The 15,418-nt window shown below is 37.7% G+C and overlaps 1 protein-coding gene and 1 long non-coding RNA gene across 5 annotated transcripts in view; one reads left to right on the plus strand and one right to left on the minus strand.

Annotated features, from left to right (window-relative positions):
* The window catches only part of SCAF4 (SR-related CTD associated factor 4), a 48,168-nt gene that overhangs the window by 10,956 nt on the left and 21,794 nt on the right, over window positions 1-15,418 (minus strand). For all 4 annotated transcript variants that reach the window (XM_087755862.1, XM_087755864.1, XM_087755861.1 and 1 more), the window contains 7 exons: window positions 14,945-15,112; window positions 13,412-13,497; window positions 11,769-11,959; window positions 9,819-9,919; window positions 8,648-8,761; window positions 7,751-7,907; window positions 6,007-6,161 (listed from right to left, as the gene is read on the minus strand). In XM_087755862.1, coding sequence (XP_087611988.1) covers window positions 6,007-6,161; window positions 7,751-7,907; window positions 8,648-8,761; window positions 9,819-9,919; window positions 11,769-11,959; window positions 13,412-13,497; window positions 14,945-15,112 — 972 coding nt within the window. The remainder of the gene's footprint in view (window positions 1-6,006; window positions 6,162-7,750; window positions 7,908-8,647; window positions 8,762-9,818; window positions 9,920-11,768; window positions 11,960-13,411; window positions 13,498-14,944; window positions 15,113-15,418) is intronic.
* LOC148055712 (uncharacterized) lies at window positions 4-1,554 on the plus strand. The gene is made up of 2 exons (XR_015704417.1): window positions 4-873; window positions 1,002-1,554. It is a non-coding gene; the product is annotated as an uncharacterized LOC148055712 (long non-coding RNA).

Genomic DNA, 15,418 nt, shown 5'->3' on the forward strand with positions numbered 1-15,418 from the left:
AGGAAAAAGGAAGGGGAGAAATGTGTTACCTCAAGAGTGAATGGATTATTTGTTGTTCAGCTGTGGACTGCTGTCTTCTGTGATTTCTCCAGCAAAACAAACTTTAAGCTACCTCAAATTACTCTGCAACAAGGTGACCTACATAAGTGATCTAATCAGCAGTCAAAGGACTCCTACAACTTAAAATATCAACATTGATCTTGTTTGCCTTTGTTCTTAAAGAAAAAAATATTCTCTGTGGTAAATCGATATTAATACATGCTGGTAACTCATCTAAATACACCCTTTACACAGTAGCTGGAATTAATTTTACCATCCAGCATCATACACTATAATGCACACAACTTTGGAACAATTAAAAACCTTTTCTTTTTTCTTTTTCGCTACCTGAGTTTGTATATTATGTTAGAGTGACTGTTTCCTTATTCATTTCTTTTTAATTCTGATTTATATCAAGCTCTGAATGAAAACTGATTTAAATTAAGCTGGTCCTTAGCCTCGTATTTATGAGCTTACTATAAAAACTACATTACAGGTATGTGAATCAAAAGGAAAAAATTTAATCAAAATATACTCTGCATTTAAAATTGATTTATTAAAGCAAAGGAGAGCTGTGTACTCAAGTGATCATAACTGACTCACCTCCATGACCATCAAAATTTCAGAACTACTACACCAAGACCCTTCATAACTCATTTTTTACTTCTAGAGTAAAGAAGGAAAAGCCTTTACTGTTTTATTCTCAGAACTGAAAGAAGTGGCATTAAACCAAAGCAAGCAAAATATTCTCCTTAAACCTGGAGAAGATGCTAAAGCTGCCAAGCACCTGATACCACTTCAAACTTCTGTTCCAAGTTCTTTACCAATGGCTAGGTCAGTGAGCTGAGGCACATTAAAACGTGTACTGTTGTAATTTTAAAATCAATTAATTACAATAGGCTTTAATTCATTAGGCTTTAATTCATTAGGCTTTAGTGTTGACCACCACTTTTTCTTTTTAGCTTTAAATTGGCCATTTATTGGTTTATAATAACCTGTTGGTTATGCCCTGGCCTGAAGTTAAGCTAACTGAGCAGGATGTGAGAAACTACTGGACGTGGCATGAGAAACTGCCAGATGTGACAGATAACAATGTGGGAAGCTGACAAAAGTTACAGATGGCACCAGGAGGGATGGCTGGATTCTGCAGGCGGTTAAGGGGGTGTTACGTGAACAACAGCCAAACTTCAGACAGAAGTAGAAAGGCACTGGGGACCTTCTGGGGACTAGGACCTTACAAGGCTAACAGTGCACAGGTAAGCATATCTAGGAGTAACGTATAAGGCCAAGACTACCTACACGAACATTAACTTCGAGTAACCCTAGAGATATTTCCATTAATCACAGTTAAAGCTTTAGAAAAAGTGCTCCAAAACCACAGTAACCTAACAGTGTGGGTAGGTCTTTTTGTTTGTTTTACAGGGCACTCCTTCAAAGAGGAACAACTTACAAAATTACCCAGACATAGCAACAGATGTGTTGATCGCAGTCATGTTCTGTGAAGCAAGCGTTCAGGTACAGAGTGTGTATGTAGCAGAAGGGATTGGGGAGGGGTATGAAGACGACGAAAAGGTTTAGAAAAGAGGGGAAACTTGCTAAGTGCTCTCAGGCCTTAAGTAGTTAAAAGCTGAGAAAACTGTGGATGAAGCATGTGCACCCAATGGCTTGAGAAGGTACAATGAAGAGTAAACTATTATGATGGAACCAGAACAGAAGTAACATCAAAGGAAGATGATTTAGATACGTATCAGAGGATATTCATACCTAACTATCCAAGCTTAACTGCTGTACTTCATTTTTTCTAAAAAGTTAACTCTCTAATACATAATTGTAAGTAACACGTTAAAATCTTTCCTTTAAGCAGAAAGAAAAAAGGAAGGTGATAAAAATCTGTGCATAAATGTCACAACATCTAATTTCAAATACAATTTGAAGTATAAAGTTTCTCTGTTGAAGAGATGGAACCAATGGCCAATAAACATTGACAGACAACAAACACGGAGGACTGGTGAACAGTTTCAGAATAACAGCTAATGAATTGGAATAAAACAAAGTAACAAAAATGCTACTGGGGAGACCCTTTATTAAAGGGGAGACAAATACTGGGAAAACTTGGTATTTTACTAGCAATATTGGAAACTGGAATAACTGACCTCTCAGTAACTGTAATGCAGACTGCCAGGTGCATCTCAATGAACATCTCTTGGGGTCTGGCCTGTGTCCAGCTACAACTATTACTTACTGCACACCTCTCAGATTAAGACTTGAAGGAGAATCATTGGCCCTGTGAACTGAGGGAGCACAGTCTACCTGCAGTGCTCCAAGACAAGTAAATATATATTTAAGTGCACCTGGAGTCTCCAGCAGGAAGACTGCAAAGGAGGAGTCTGCCAGTTTCAATAGGAAGGGTATGGGATGGATATTGGACCAATGCAAAACTCCCACATCTAGTTATAGGGAGAAGGAGCGTGTGGGATTGAGAAATACACCAGGAAATCTGAGAGGTACACAATCAATTTGGACTCTGGTTTCTGGCTGAAAACCCATTAAATGAAGAAAAGGGACTTTGGGTTGGATTAGCAAACTTATGGAAAGGGTGGCCACAGCAAACCCCCTGGACTTCAAAGTATAACCCTGGCAAAGCCTGAGCCGTGGTTCACTGTAAAAGAATGGCAGTTTTGGTAGGGTAACACCAAGCTTTGCCAGGAGAATGGAACACCAACTGCCTAAAACCTTGTCAATGAATGCGCAACACAAGTGATATCACAAGTGCTATTAACTGAAACTGACTCTCAATAACCAAGAAATAGACTTAAGTTGATCTTGGATACTGCAATATGACTTAAAAATAAACACAGACCTACCCTCAGAGCGGACCACTGAGGTGGATTACTCAGACCTGCAGGAGTGGGACCAGATTCAGCAACAGGTCAGAGATCTGAATCTATAGGCAAGAAAAGGGCTCACTCCAGAGGCACAACACAACAGAAGTATTCCACCTATCTTGCCAACAACCCCGGACCCTGTGGCTGAGAAGATGCTGTGTGCACTATTGAGGCCAAAGAACCAGACTTAGCTACGCAGGCTATCACTCTTAGAAGGACGTTATTGATTTTAAGTGCCTTACTACATAGAGGTTGCATTCATGGGTCAAGGTGACACTGGCAGTAACAGGAGGTCAGTCCGCAGTTAGTTACACCGCTCACAGGTAACGTCCAGCAGAGCAAGGGCTCCACCCCTGTGTGTCCAGCCGATGCGGGGCGAGGGGGGGGGGGGGGTAGCACAGAAGGCCCATTCAATTCAGGCTTTACCAGAAAAAGGAGTGGTGCAGCTCCTTCCCATCCTGCCTTTAAGCATGGGATTGTTAGGGCTGTGGGCAGACACCAGAGCTGCTGACTAGGCCCTGGCCTGAAGTTAAGCTTCATGAGAAAGGGCATTACGGGCATGAGAAGCTACTGGACACAACATGAGAAACTGCCAGACATGACAGATAACAATGTGAGAAGCTGACAAGTTACAGATAGTGGCATAAGGCATTGCTGGATTTTGCAGGTGGTTAACAGGGTGCTTTGTGAACAACAGCCAAGCTTCACAGATAACCAGAAGGGAGCACTGGGGATCTTATGGTGAAAAGGACCTTCCTTGTGAGGCCAACAGTACATAAGTAACGATATCCAGAAATACCATACAAGGACAGTATTACTTAGGTAATCTTATCGTAAATAGCAAATCTGGGTAGGGATGCAGCAAAACTGAGAGTTGTTTACTTGGGAGGACACTGGAGTGGAGAAAGGGAGGAGAAAAGTCAAGAAGTGAGAAAAGAGAGAGTAAGTTGGGGGAATCATGCAGTCAAAGCTGTTTGGGGTTATCTGTCAGGCAGCCCTATGCTTGATCACTGCAGCCTGAACCAGAACAAATGCATAAAGCCTGTTCTGACATAGCACGTGCATCAAACCTGCTTCTCCAGGCAGAGGGACCGGGGTGGGCAGGGTGCTCCCCGCAGCTAATAGGGGAGCAGCCAGACAGACTGATCGAGCAACCTGGTATCACTGTACTGATGCCCATTGCAGGCTGGACAGCATCAGCAGCTACCCAGCACTCGTAACAACCTCCCCACCTCTTACAGCCCCGAAAACTGAAGCCAAATACAAACAAAAACAGTTCTGCTTGTATCAGAGGACAAAAATAAGACAGCTGTACTCCACAGTTATTGATATAAAAGAAGTGGAAGATAATGAGCTTCTTCCTTCAGGTATTAGGTCACATCTGCATATTACAAAACACGTTAGTTTTACTACTAACACCACTAACATCATCACAGCTGAAGTTAACCTGTAAGTTCTAAGAACTATTTACAAATTATTAAACTGTTGTAATTTTATGGCCAGAGAAGACAACTGAATTGGTCAAGTATAAGACAGTGTAAAACAGTTCATAAAGATGAAGACTAAATATAGTTCTCTGATCCTGGCCTGAACTTGTGAAGAAACAACTTTCTTTACCATAGTAAAAAAACCTGAAGCTGATGAGGGTGAGACAATCAATCAGCACATTCAATATATTCTGAAACTGGTTGGTTTTTTCTTTACATTTTCCTTTTCAGCATAGATTTAAGGAAAATAAACAAAATCACTACCATTTAATACAGTTAATGGCTATTAAAACTCTCTGAAATTAGAAATCTGATTTACGTGTTCATTTACTAATAATACCTTACAGCATTTCAGGAATTCTGTGTCAAAACAACACAAAGTTCAACAGACTATGTTCCCAAATCACATAATTGGCTAAATTATATATGTCTTCAAATAATTTGAGTCCTTGATCTTTTTTGACTGTCTGCCAAATTGTAGTTCATAAATCACATTTTCTCAAGATGTAAAATAGTTTTATTCACACTTCCTCCCATTTGGGAGAAGGTATACTACTATTTTAACAGTGACAAGAAAGAAACTATAAAAGTAGTAACACGCCTGTCAATAAGTAAAGCCAAAAGAAATACAGATTATAAAACACTGGAGGGAGTAATTATTATTACACGCCACTTAAATTAAGGGTAACATTTCAGAGTGTTCTTTTAGCAAATGAACACACAACATCAGCTTTGACTAAAGAACCATTATAACAACAAAGGAAGAATATGAAAATTTTTATATTAAATTCCAAAAAGCTGTTCAAAGAGAGTATGCACAATATGAACAAACAGGAAAGCAATGTGCATATTTTAGAAGGTCTATAGCTTATTTAAGCCAACAGTGAGGAAAATTAATTAGGAAAACAGGAAAAAAATGCAATCATAAAACTGAGAGGACACAATTCAGCCCATTCATAAAAAGAATCTATTGCAATAATTTATCCGGGACTGAGAGAACAGATATTAGAAGTACAGTCCTACAATACTTCAAATAAAGATCTGGCACACACACATACACTTGGTCTACATTAGCATCAGAGCAACAATGAGGTTTTGGAGCAAATCCTCCATCATTCCCACTAACCATGTGCTGACTCAGTTCCCAGGGCTGTTCTGGTACATGCAAACTACATCCCTTTTCAGGGAAATCAAACCAGAGGCTCTGCTCCTGCTGGGCACAAAACATGCTCCAAACCCTCATGGGTTTGTTTTTTTCCAAGTCTTCCATTGCCACTGTGACTTAGCAGAAAAGGAATGTTCTTCTATAAGACTGTACTGCTCTCTTACATGAAGAGGCTCAAATAATGGATTTCAGGTGCATACTTGATTTATGGCACAGGACAGTTATCTTCATAACCTGACAGCACAGCCAGTCTGCTAACAAGAGCATTTTTAATCGGGGACAACAACATGACAACACACACAGACAAAATCAACTAGTTACCATTCATCATATTTCCCTCTTCTCTTTAACTTACATATTGCCATACTGAATTATTATTTAAAGTAAGTTTTTGTTTAGATATCCAGAGCAAATGAGAAGCAACTCTCACCTGTGGAGGAGGTACTGTTATTGGTGCAGGCATGGGAACGGGAATTGGAACAGGTAAAGCTTTAGGTATAGGTGACACTGGTTCATTATGAGTAGCTTCTGCACCTCCATTTTGAGCTACTTCATTTTCAGACTTCTTGGGAATCCCCTTCCACTCTATAAAAAAAAACCAAACAAACAAACATACATGTATCAGCTCAGCAGAAGCAGACAAGTAGTCAAGTACTGCCATGTAAAACTACCATGCTTTGTGATGTTTACAAAAATGATGTACTTGAAAATATTCAGATAATGACAATCACAGAGCTAAGAAGCATTTAAACATATTTCTGACAGTAAAAACTCCAAATTACTTTAAACACAGTACAGCAAATCACTGAAACATAGCAAGTAAATTTATTCCTTTCATTAGTCATTTAACAATTCTTTGCACTGACAGCATTTATACATGCCCAGGACTCTGAAACACATTATCTGTAACAAAAACAGTAAGGCTGTTTTGGGACAAGCTTTCAACAGATTCATTCCATTGCTCTCAAGCAAGAAGGCAGCAGCTTTTGCACTAATTTGAGAAGTCATTTCTGAAAAAAACAACATTTTTAAGTCTTGAACAAGGAAAAGACGAATACAACAATAAAGAATCACAGCAAAATAAGAGGAACATTAAATATAGCAGAAGAAATATCGTTCCTATTGTTTGCCAGGTCTTCCTGGAAAAAGACAGCTAAGCAGAAAAAAGGGATCAGTGAATTGGCATTATGGGAAAGAGAAAAACACTGAGAAGACTGAAACACATTGAGGTTATGTTTATTATTCATTAGACTTTCATTTAAAATACACACTCGACTTTTTTTTGTGTATTTATCATGAAGAGATGCTACTGTTTAGAATAACCACCACCTAATTAGGACAAATTGGACAGAATGACAAAACCCTGAAATAATGTTTCAATAACTAGACAGCACACCACACAACGGTTAAAACCAACACAGTAGTCTAGAGTACTGATTCAAAGAACTTAAGGCAATTTCAATTTTTAAGTACTGCATTAATTTAATATTACTTTTAAAATCACAACAGCCAGCAGACTAGCAACTCTATATTGATTTGAAGCCTGTAATTGATTTGAAGCTGCTGGTTGTAACAGGTGTCATCTTCTTAATACAACCATAGAAGCCTGATATTTTTACTGCTTACATATAAAACAACAAGAATTCTATTAGGTCGCTATAAATACAAGACTTGCTAAAGGAACCGAGAATGTCACAAGTGTGACAACTATAGGCACTTTTTCAGAAATGATGAAGCTGCCGTCAGCTCAGTTGCTAACACAAGTACTCCAAAGGCAGGCTCCTTTGCTAGGGGCGCCTCCCACAAACCATGGTGAGGGGACCAAGCTGGCTCTGGGACTAACAAGTACAACACACTTGCATCGTGCATTACCATCAAGGGCAAACGCCAGCGCAGCTGACGGGTCATCTGATATCCACGTGCATTTTTAGCCCAGCCTCTCATAACACAGCTGCACAATGAGGAACTGTCAATAACTGCTTACAAACACACTCCTGATGACGGACTGTCATTAACTGCTTACAAACTCTCTCCAATCTACAGGTCACACATGCTGCACTTCTTAGCCATTTCAAGGATTTTATATGCACTCAGAAAGTCAGCCACACCAACTTCAGTACACCAGCACAAAGGACAATTTTTTAAAAGCATTTAAACATGTAGCAAGACTTTACCTGGACTAAGAGTTTCATTGTCCAACATTCCTCCTTCACAGAAACTTTCAAGATCTTCAGGTTTCACTTTGTCCCATGGTATGTAAGTAACACCTAATTCTACATCCCAATACTGCTTGTAATCTGGCTTTATTCCTTTATTCAAAGCCCATGCAATCTTGGGGGAAAAAAAATACATGTAGTCAGGAAAATGTTTCCATTTTAATGTATTTAATATTTAGTTCTCACAAAACAGCATTGCCATTTGAGGCTAAAAAGTCAAAAGAATACTCCAATTGAAACAGCAGAAAAAATAGGTTAGTTACAAAACTCTGAAGTAAGAGGGTTTTTTAAAGCAGACTTAGTTCTTATTTCTTGGCTTGACTCTTGCACACAATTTGTAAAAATGTATAAACGCAGTTTCTTCAAATGTTCCCCAGTCGCTAAGATTAATTCTGTTTCCCTTCAGAGGACAGTGCCACACACTAATACGATGTTCTACAAAAGGAAGAACTTTACTAACGAATGCATTCTTCCTTACTCATTAGTACTCTATGTAGGATTATCATACATAATTAAGCTGGGTTATAAGACAAATAACCAGCAACAAGACAGACATAGTTATAGTCCACTGTAATGACTAAAAGGACACCGTTTTTGTTGGTTAAATAGACAATTACTGGCAATCTTTCAACCGATTGGCAATCTTTCAACCGAAACCGATACAAGTTCCACGAGTCACATTACAGAACAGGAAGAATAAGTATCAAGAAAAAAAGTGGTCCATTCACATAAATTTACAGAATACCATACCCAGAATACATAAAAGTCTAAAATACCCAGAAGTGTAGAATAGATGAAAAAGGATTACAGTAATTACAGTAGCTTTAGAACAGGTTGACATTTTCCAAGAAGTACCTTTATAGATTTCTGATTGACTTTGAAGTTTCCTCGGCTCAGTTTTTGTAGGGCACGGTAAGCATCTTGTCTGTGAACCATTACAATATAGGCACATCCTCTAGGCGGTATCATCTGTTTGTATTTTAAGAAAAAAAAATTGGTTTTGCTAGCACGTTAACAGAGTAATGAACATACAAGTGTTCAACTACAGTATGCTGGAACATTAGCAGGTTTTTCAAAAAGGACTATGGATGTATGAAAGAGAATGTTAGTTTAAGAGGCTAAGATAGCCAATATCTTCTGGAAATACAAATTTCTACTAAATTAAAAGCAACTTCTTATGTGGAAAGTTTTAAACTCTACTCCATGTGAGAATATGGATGACTGTTGTATATTTAATCCTTTAAAATTGTTAAACAGTAGTGTTCATATAAATGCTGTGGTCTGGCAATTAGTTACTTTGTTGGAAGAAACAAGACACTAATACCCTACTTCATTCCATATACCACAAGCTGTCGGCTGCACCTCCGCATTCAGCTTTATCTGCAGTTTTGTAATAATTTTAATTATTTGTAATGCATTTGAGAAAAAACTTCTATGTTGTTTTACAAAATTTGGGAACAGGAAGAAAATTACAGTCACTTCTTTTTCTTTGTTTGTTTTAATGAAATATTATAGCTACCAGAACAGCTATCATTTATATCTAAAAATATCCTTAAATACAGCAAAGCATAACAATAGTTCTCCATGTTTATGACTAAAAGGACAGAATAGAAACATGCAAAAGAAACAAGAACACCAGCTCAGTCCACATTTCTATAATCAAACAAAATGGAGCAGACAAGGAACTCGGTAGCACAGTATGTAATTCTGTACCTATCTCCTCAATAGCCCTTTCTCATTCAATTTTCTCCAGAGAAAGCACGATTTTTATGAAAATGGGATAATCTTCTGTATTACCCCCAAGAGCGTGTTTAAATTGCAAGAAACTAAAGCAACTGCCTTCTTGTTTTTCTACAAAGTGGCCAAATGAACTGAGTTTACACGTTAAAAAACACAGCCATACAGGAAATGAGAGCTCTTGACTCATTTGAATGTATCAAAAATAAACCTGTCTTAACACAGTCTGACAAGACTTTTTGTAACCAAGGCATATCGAAGTAGCTTACACTGCACCATTTATACTTACGTTTATTGATTCAATTGGGCCAAACTCCTCCAAAAGACTTCCAACATCCTGTTGAGTTGTTCTTTTGTCAAGTTGTCCTACCCAAAGCGTAGTACTACAAACTACAAAGGGTTAACACAGATTGTAAGAGCACTTGGAAATACACATTTCACAAGCTAGAATGTCAAAAGAGTCACTTTAAAATAGTCAGTTATTCAAATGAAAAAGCCAGCTAATATTAAAACATGTATTTTAATCTGTAGGAGTGTTTGACAGAAACCTCTTTTTCTTGCCTGCCTGGAGCTGTGTTTAACTGTTAACCACAGCAACTACATCAGAATCACTGTTAGAAAGCACTCCCTAAGAAGCTCTCTAGTTAATTAATACTGAAGTGACCTGTAAGTTCTGATGATCGTGAGCTCTGGAGATCATCATAAAAAGGCAAAATATGCTTTGCTGCTAACAATGCTCCATGGAATATCCCAACACATACAGCGGATATTTCACAAGGTAACTCACGCTGCTTAGTATGAAATCCAAGCTACGGGCCACCATCACAAGTTATGGATAGTCCTTTCTGGCAAGATGGTAATTAGTTTTCTTACAGCAATACACCCACCGCTAGCAAGTTTTTCCTCCAGAATGTGGTGATAATTCAAGTACAATGAGCAACCAAACTTTTAACCTCTTTAGTGACCTATTCAATGCCATTTCTTTCTATGGTTAAGTGAAAAATTATTGACACAAGCTTTTTCTTTCAGGAAAGAGTAAGCAACATGCTTATCTCGCTTCATGCTTCAAGGTAATAAAACAGCAGATGAGCTGAAGGTATCCCATTCACTGAAGACTACTATAGCAACATTTAATACTCGTCTATGTTTTCCCCACTAAGTGATATAAAACTGCAAACCTAAAAAGCATTATGTGACAGAATCTGGGAGAGATGTTGGCAAAAGCGTGTCTTACACCATTGCCAGTAAGCTTTTAATGAACAGCTGCTAAGTCTTTGCAGTCCTTTTAAACTAATGGCATTGTCATTCACAAGGTTTTGGCTAGTTAGAACTCTTTAGTTTTTGTCCCTCTTGTATAAAAAAGAATGTTCTCATTTTACTTGATGGCTGCAGAGAAGATTCCACACTCCCCAGGAATATTCAGAAGACAACTACTAAATTTTGTCTGTAAACACAGGCAAAGCCAGGATTATTTCAGGAATCCGAACATTAGCCTGTGTGTTTTCTAGGTCAAAGCTCCCCTCCAGGTTTGAGAGACACACAACATTGAATCATTAGAAAAATCGTAATAATGTGCTCAACTTCTTGTTGCTCAATCTGCTTTGCCTTCTATGTCTCGAAGGAAAGAAAAGAAAAACATGGTGTTTCAGCTTCTTCTTCCCTCATTTTACAGCCAAAATATTTCTGACTTGGAGATATTCCAAAAATGCCAAATTGCCTACTATGAGTAAAGGAAGTACAGGGACATGTGGTGAATTTAATTCTTACCAGCTATACAACAGTTCAGAAAATGAATCACAGTACAGTTCACTTTTATTCTGTTTGGATGAGTCTTGGAAGCCACAAATAGCATTAAACCCAAGAAAAAATAATAAATAAATTAAAAAAATACACATATCAAATTAAGAGTTGTCTTCTGGGATATTCTGAGCAGATATCACATACTGAAGGTAAGTGGACTTGTCAACATTAAATTAAAAAAAAAAAGTCTAATAGATAGAGGAAGCGTATTTCTTCAACATTTACAGTTTTTCTAAAATACCTGTTTGTCTTAGTATTCCATTTTACATAGGCATAGTATCTACTGTAACACCTTCAACTTCACAGAACTCTAAAATTCATTAAAGAAAATACTGGGCACAGACAAAATTCCATATATGAACCAGGAAGATGTTGAGCATCTGAAAAATGGCATTACAAGAATTTGCAGAGTTACATCAAAGAGAAAGAATAAACTTACCACTAACAGTTTCTGACTTGATCTGAGGAAGGCCTTTTGACCTGCGTTCTCTCTCCCTCTCACGTTCACGTCTTTCTTGCGACCGAGACTTAGGAGAGTGTCGGCGTCTATCTCTGGACCGAGATCGAGATCGACGGTGACGTGACCTTCGAGATCGGGAGCCAGATCTTGAACGTCTCCTTTTAGGTGACCTAGTTTAAACCAACAACCATTTATGTTCAATCTTTCTGACCCAGACATTGACAGATAGATAACTATTTCAGGTATCTATTTAAATAATGAGGCAAGAGTTCAGTAAATTGAAAAAAAAAAAAAAAAAAATCCAAGTTCATTCACATGCATTTAGAACTAGAATAAATTATTACAGTAGCTTATTAATGCACTCCAGCTGATTATTTTTCAATTTCTTATCTTTTCTTAATTTTGTATTGAAGTTGACTATCAAAACTATGTCCACATTAACATAGAAAAAAAATTACATCTGCTTAAATTAGGAAAATGCTTATTGCTTTTACAAAAGAATGGCTAAAAAAAAGAGACTAAAAATAAATTCTGACAGTGAAATTGTATTTTACATCATGTCCAAGTTCTAAACCGCTCAAAGTCTGGAAGACAGAGTAAACCTTCAAAGAAGTCATATGACACTTGGCAAAGGAGAATACTCGTAACTAGGTAGACAGCTTTGCTTTAATACTGGAGCCAGATTTGTTAGGTCAGCTGAGACATGTGAAATACTGCCTCTGTGACAGGCAAAGTCCCACAGTACACTGGATCACGGATTTCTTCGTAAGAAAAGCATCTTTAGAGTACAGACAAAATTAAACTATCATATTCTGTTTCCCTAAAATTTACCCAGATTGATGGGCATGGGAGTTACTCTCTACGAATAAGAGAGAACTGTATAGATACCCAATCTTCCTTAGAAGGTAGATGACTTTCAGAGATTCACAAGTCTTAAGAGTCACTAATCTTTTTCTCATTACCACTGCATTGAAGTACACACAACATTTAGCTGTATTTATAAACAACTCCTCTCAGATGTAAGAGATCGAAAGGTTCTTTTTTTTTTTTCTTCTTCTTCCAGAGGGGAATTCAAATAAAGCCCTTAACAGTTTTGACTTTACCCCGAAATTTCACTAGTGGTGTCCATATAGAGAATAATACACAGACAATAATTTCTTGTAATTAATCCTTAGATTAAATTGAAATGGGACTCTTTTGCTAAATGTGTTTTTTGGCATTTAGTCATAGAATCCAACTGGTACAGCACAACTGGGGACTTACAAGAAAAGACCTCAAAGGTAGTACGCTGAGCGGGGCACCCAAGAAGCCAACTTGAAATACAGGTAACAGAACTACATCCTAAGGCACTGAAAATTACCTCCACCAAGAGTTCGAGGAGTTAGCTCACCTCTCAGCTATTTACTGTCATCTCAGTTAGAAGTTACCACCCCCACAGTAGATTGGCGGCACAGCACCAGATTCTCTGAGCTCCAGATAATCAGCGTAACTATCCTCAGTACTCATACAGAATTAGTAAAGCGTTTTCAAGTCTTTGGACATGACACACTTAAGTTCCTTACATTAAAATCCAATAAATGATATAATACATACACTCACAAAAAGAACTTTCACTAATTTACCTTGACGCAGATCTAGATCTTGACTTTCTGTTGTCAGAAACATGCCGTTTTCCCTCTTGAATAGGTGGCTGTTCCACTTCCATATCCTAAAATATTAAGTTGACTGGTGTTATGGGTGAGTAGCACAAGCATTTTATTGCACTTTATGCCTAGACTAAATTACATAACAGCACTAAAATTATATTGAATATTCACATATGTGAAATTAAAAAGTAATGCAACTCTCCTCAGAAGCTTCACCACTACTTTGTAGTCACTAACAGGGAGACAGTCCAGTATTAAATGAACTTAATACAACCACTGCAAAAACATAATAAAAATAATTTACACAAAATTCTCATTTTGCATTTGAAAATTATTGTTTTTCCACATTTTAGGCCATTTCAGCACCACATATATTTCCACAGAATATGATTATATTCCTTAAAGTCAGTCAGTGGATCCTACTCTGTCATCAAAATCATAGGCAAAGTAAGGTCTACTAGAAATTTTTTCTCCAAGATGTTACAGGAAACTCCTTCAACCCATATATATAAGCAAATTACAATACAATAAATTTGACGAATGAAGCAGTAAGTCATCAAAAGAACACATAAAATGCAAGAACCTGCTTAAAAAAAACCCAGTAAGGTCAACACAGCTCTTCCTTCCTACCCCAAATCCTCCACAGCTTCCCACTCCAGAACATACTGTGTCCTGCCTAAAATTTAAATAGTCTTCATGATGTGACCCCTGGCAGGGAACACCCAAACAAGCAATCTCTCAGAATGTACTGACTCAACAGAATTCAAGACTAAAAAACTAATTACAAAGACATGCTTGAGAACTGTCCCTTTATTCCAAGTGGAAAGCAAGAACTTATTTCTAGAATCTGTGACATCACAGGTCACCACATAAAGACAGCTTGGTACCATCTCTAGTTCTCATTTTAGAATTTCCTTTGCTTGGAACAAAAGAGGCAAATGTATTAAACCTTTTTTTTTTTTTTTTTAAAATACAGGCTCATAAATAGACTTGCTCTTTGATTTCTTCTTAATAGCAGCCAGTTACTGAACTAACAATATCCTCCAAAATCTTAGGGAGAGGTGTTTACATACACTTGGATTTTTTAAAACTTTTACAGACTTCTGAGTCCACTTCCACTATATTAGCAGTCTACCAGGCCCTAAAAAATTAACTTTTCCAGATAGCTTCTCTCCAGAATGAGATTGCATTGTTAGAATTCCACAGAACAAAACATTCCTGAAGCATGATGGGGACAGAAAAGGAAGAAGTGGAAGGACAAAATGCAATCCAAAGTCTTTCACAAAAGAAGGCACAAAGCATACATATACTGCTTTTGCTGGACTTCTGAAATATCAGACTTGTCATGTAGCACTGCAGCTATCCAACTTTCTCTCAGATGAGCTACCCTTACAGCCATCTCTGTCCATGGTTATCACAAAATTTCCTCTCCTAAACAAACTATACACATTTAAGACAGACACGTATTAGAGCATTTAAGTTAGTTTGTTTACTGCAAGGGGTCCTCACCTGCTGATGTGGTTTTTGCATGTGTGATTCACTCTGTACTGGAAAAGGAGACTGAAAAGTTTGCTGCACAGGTGCTGTTGGCGGAATCACAGGCTGAGCCATAGGTGGAAACTGCGGGGTAGGCAGGAGACCAAAACCTGGCATTTGCCCATTAGGAGGAAGCGGAACCTTTGGAGAAGAAAAGCCACAAAAACTTCCAGTTAGGAAAAAAAATTACATTAGCTTTCCCCGTTTGCTAAAGTAAAATTGTATTTCTGCTCCAAAGTCACAGTAAAATACCAGAAGCCTGAGAAAGATGAAGTAGGTCAAGCATTTAAGTACGTAACATAAAAATCTTGTTCTTCAAAGCTCAACTAGAACAGAGAACAAAAATCTGTTTCTTGGGAAAGTCGGAGGGCTAAGCCATATTCACTCTTCACTAATAGGAACACCACTTCCTTACTTCTGCACCAAAGAAAACAACAAAAGATAGAA

The sequence above is a fragment of the Nipponia nippon genome, unplaced genomic scaffold, assembly GCF_047370975.1.
Source record: "Nipponia nippon isolate SJK-2023a ecotype South Korea unplaced genomic scaffold, ASM4737097v1 scaffold_2, whole genome shotgun sequence".
NCBI classification, from domain to species: domain Eukaryota; kingdom Metazoa; phylum Chordata; class Aves; order Pelecaniformes; family Threskiornithidae; genus Nipponia; species Nipponia nippon.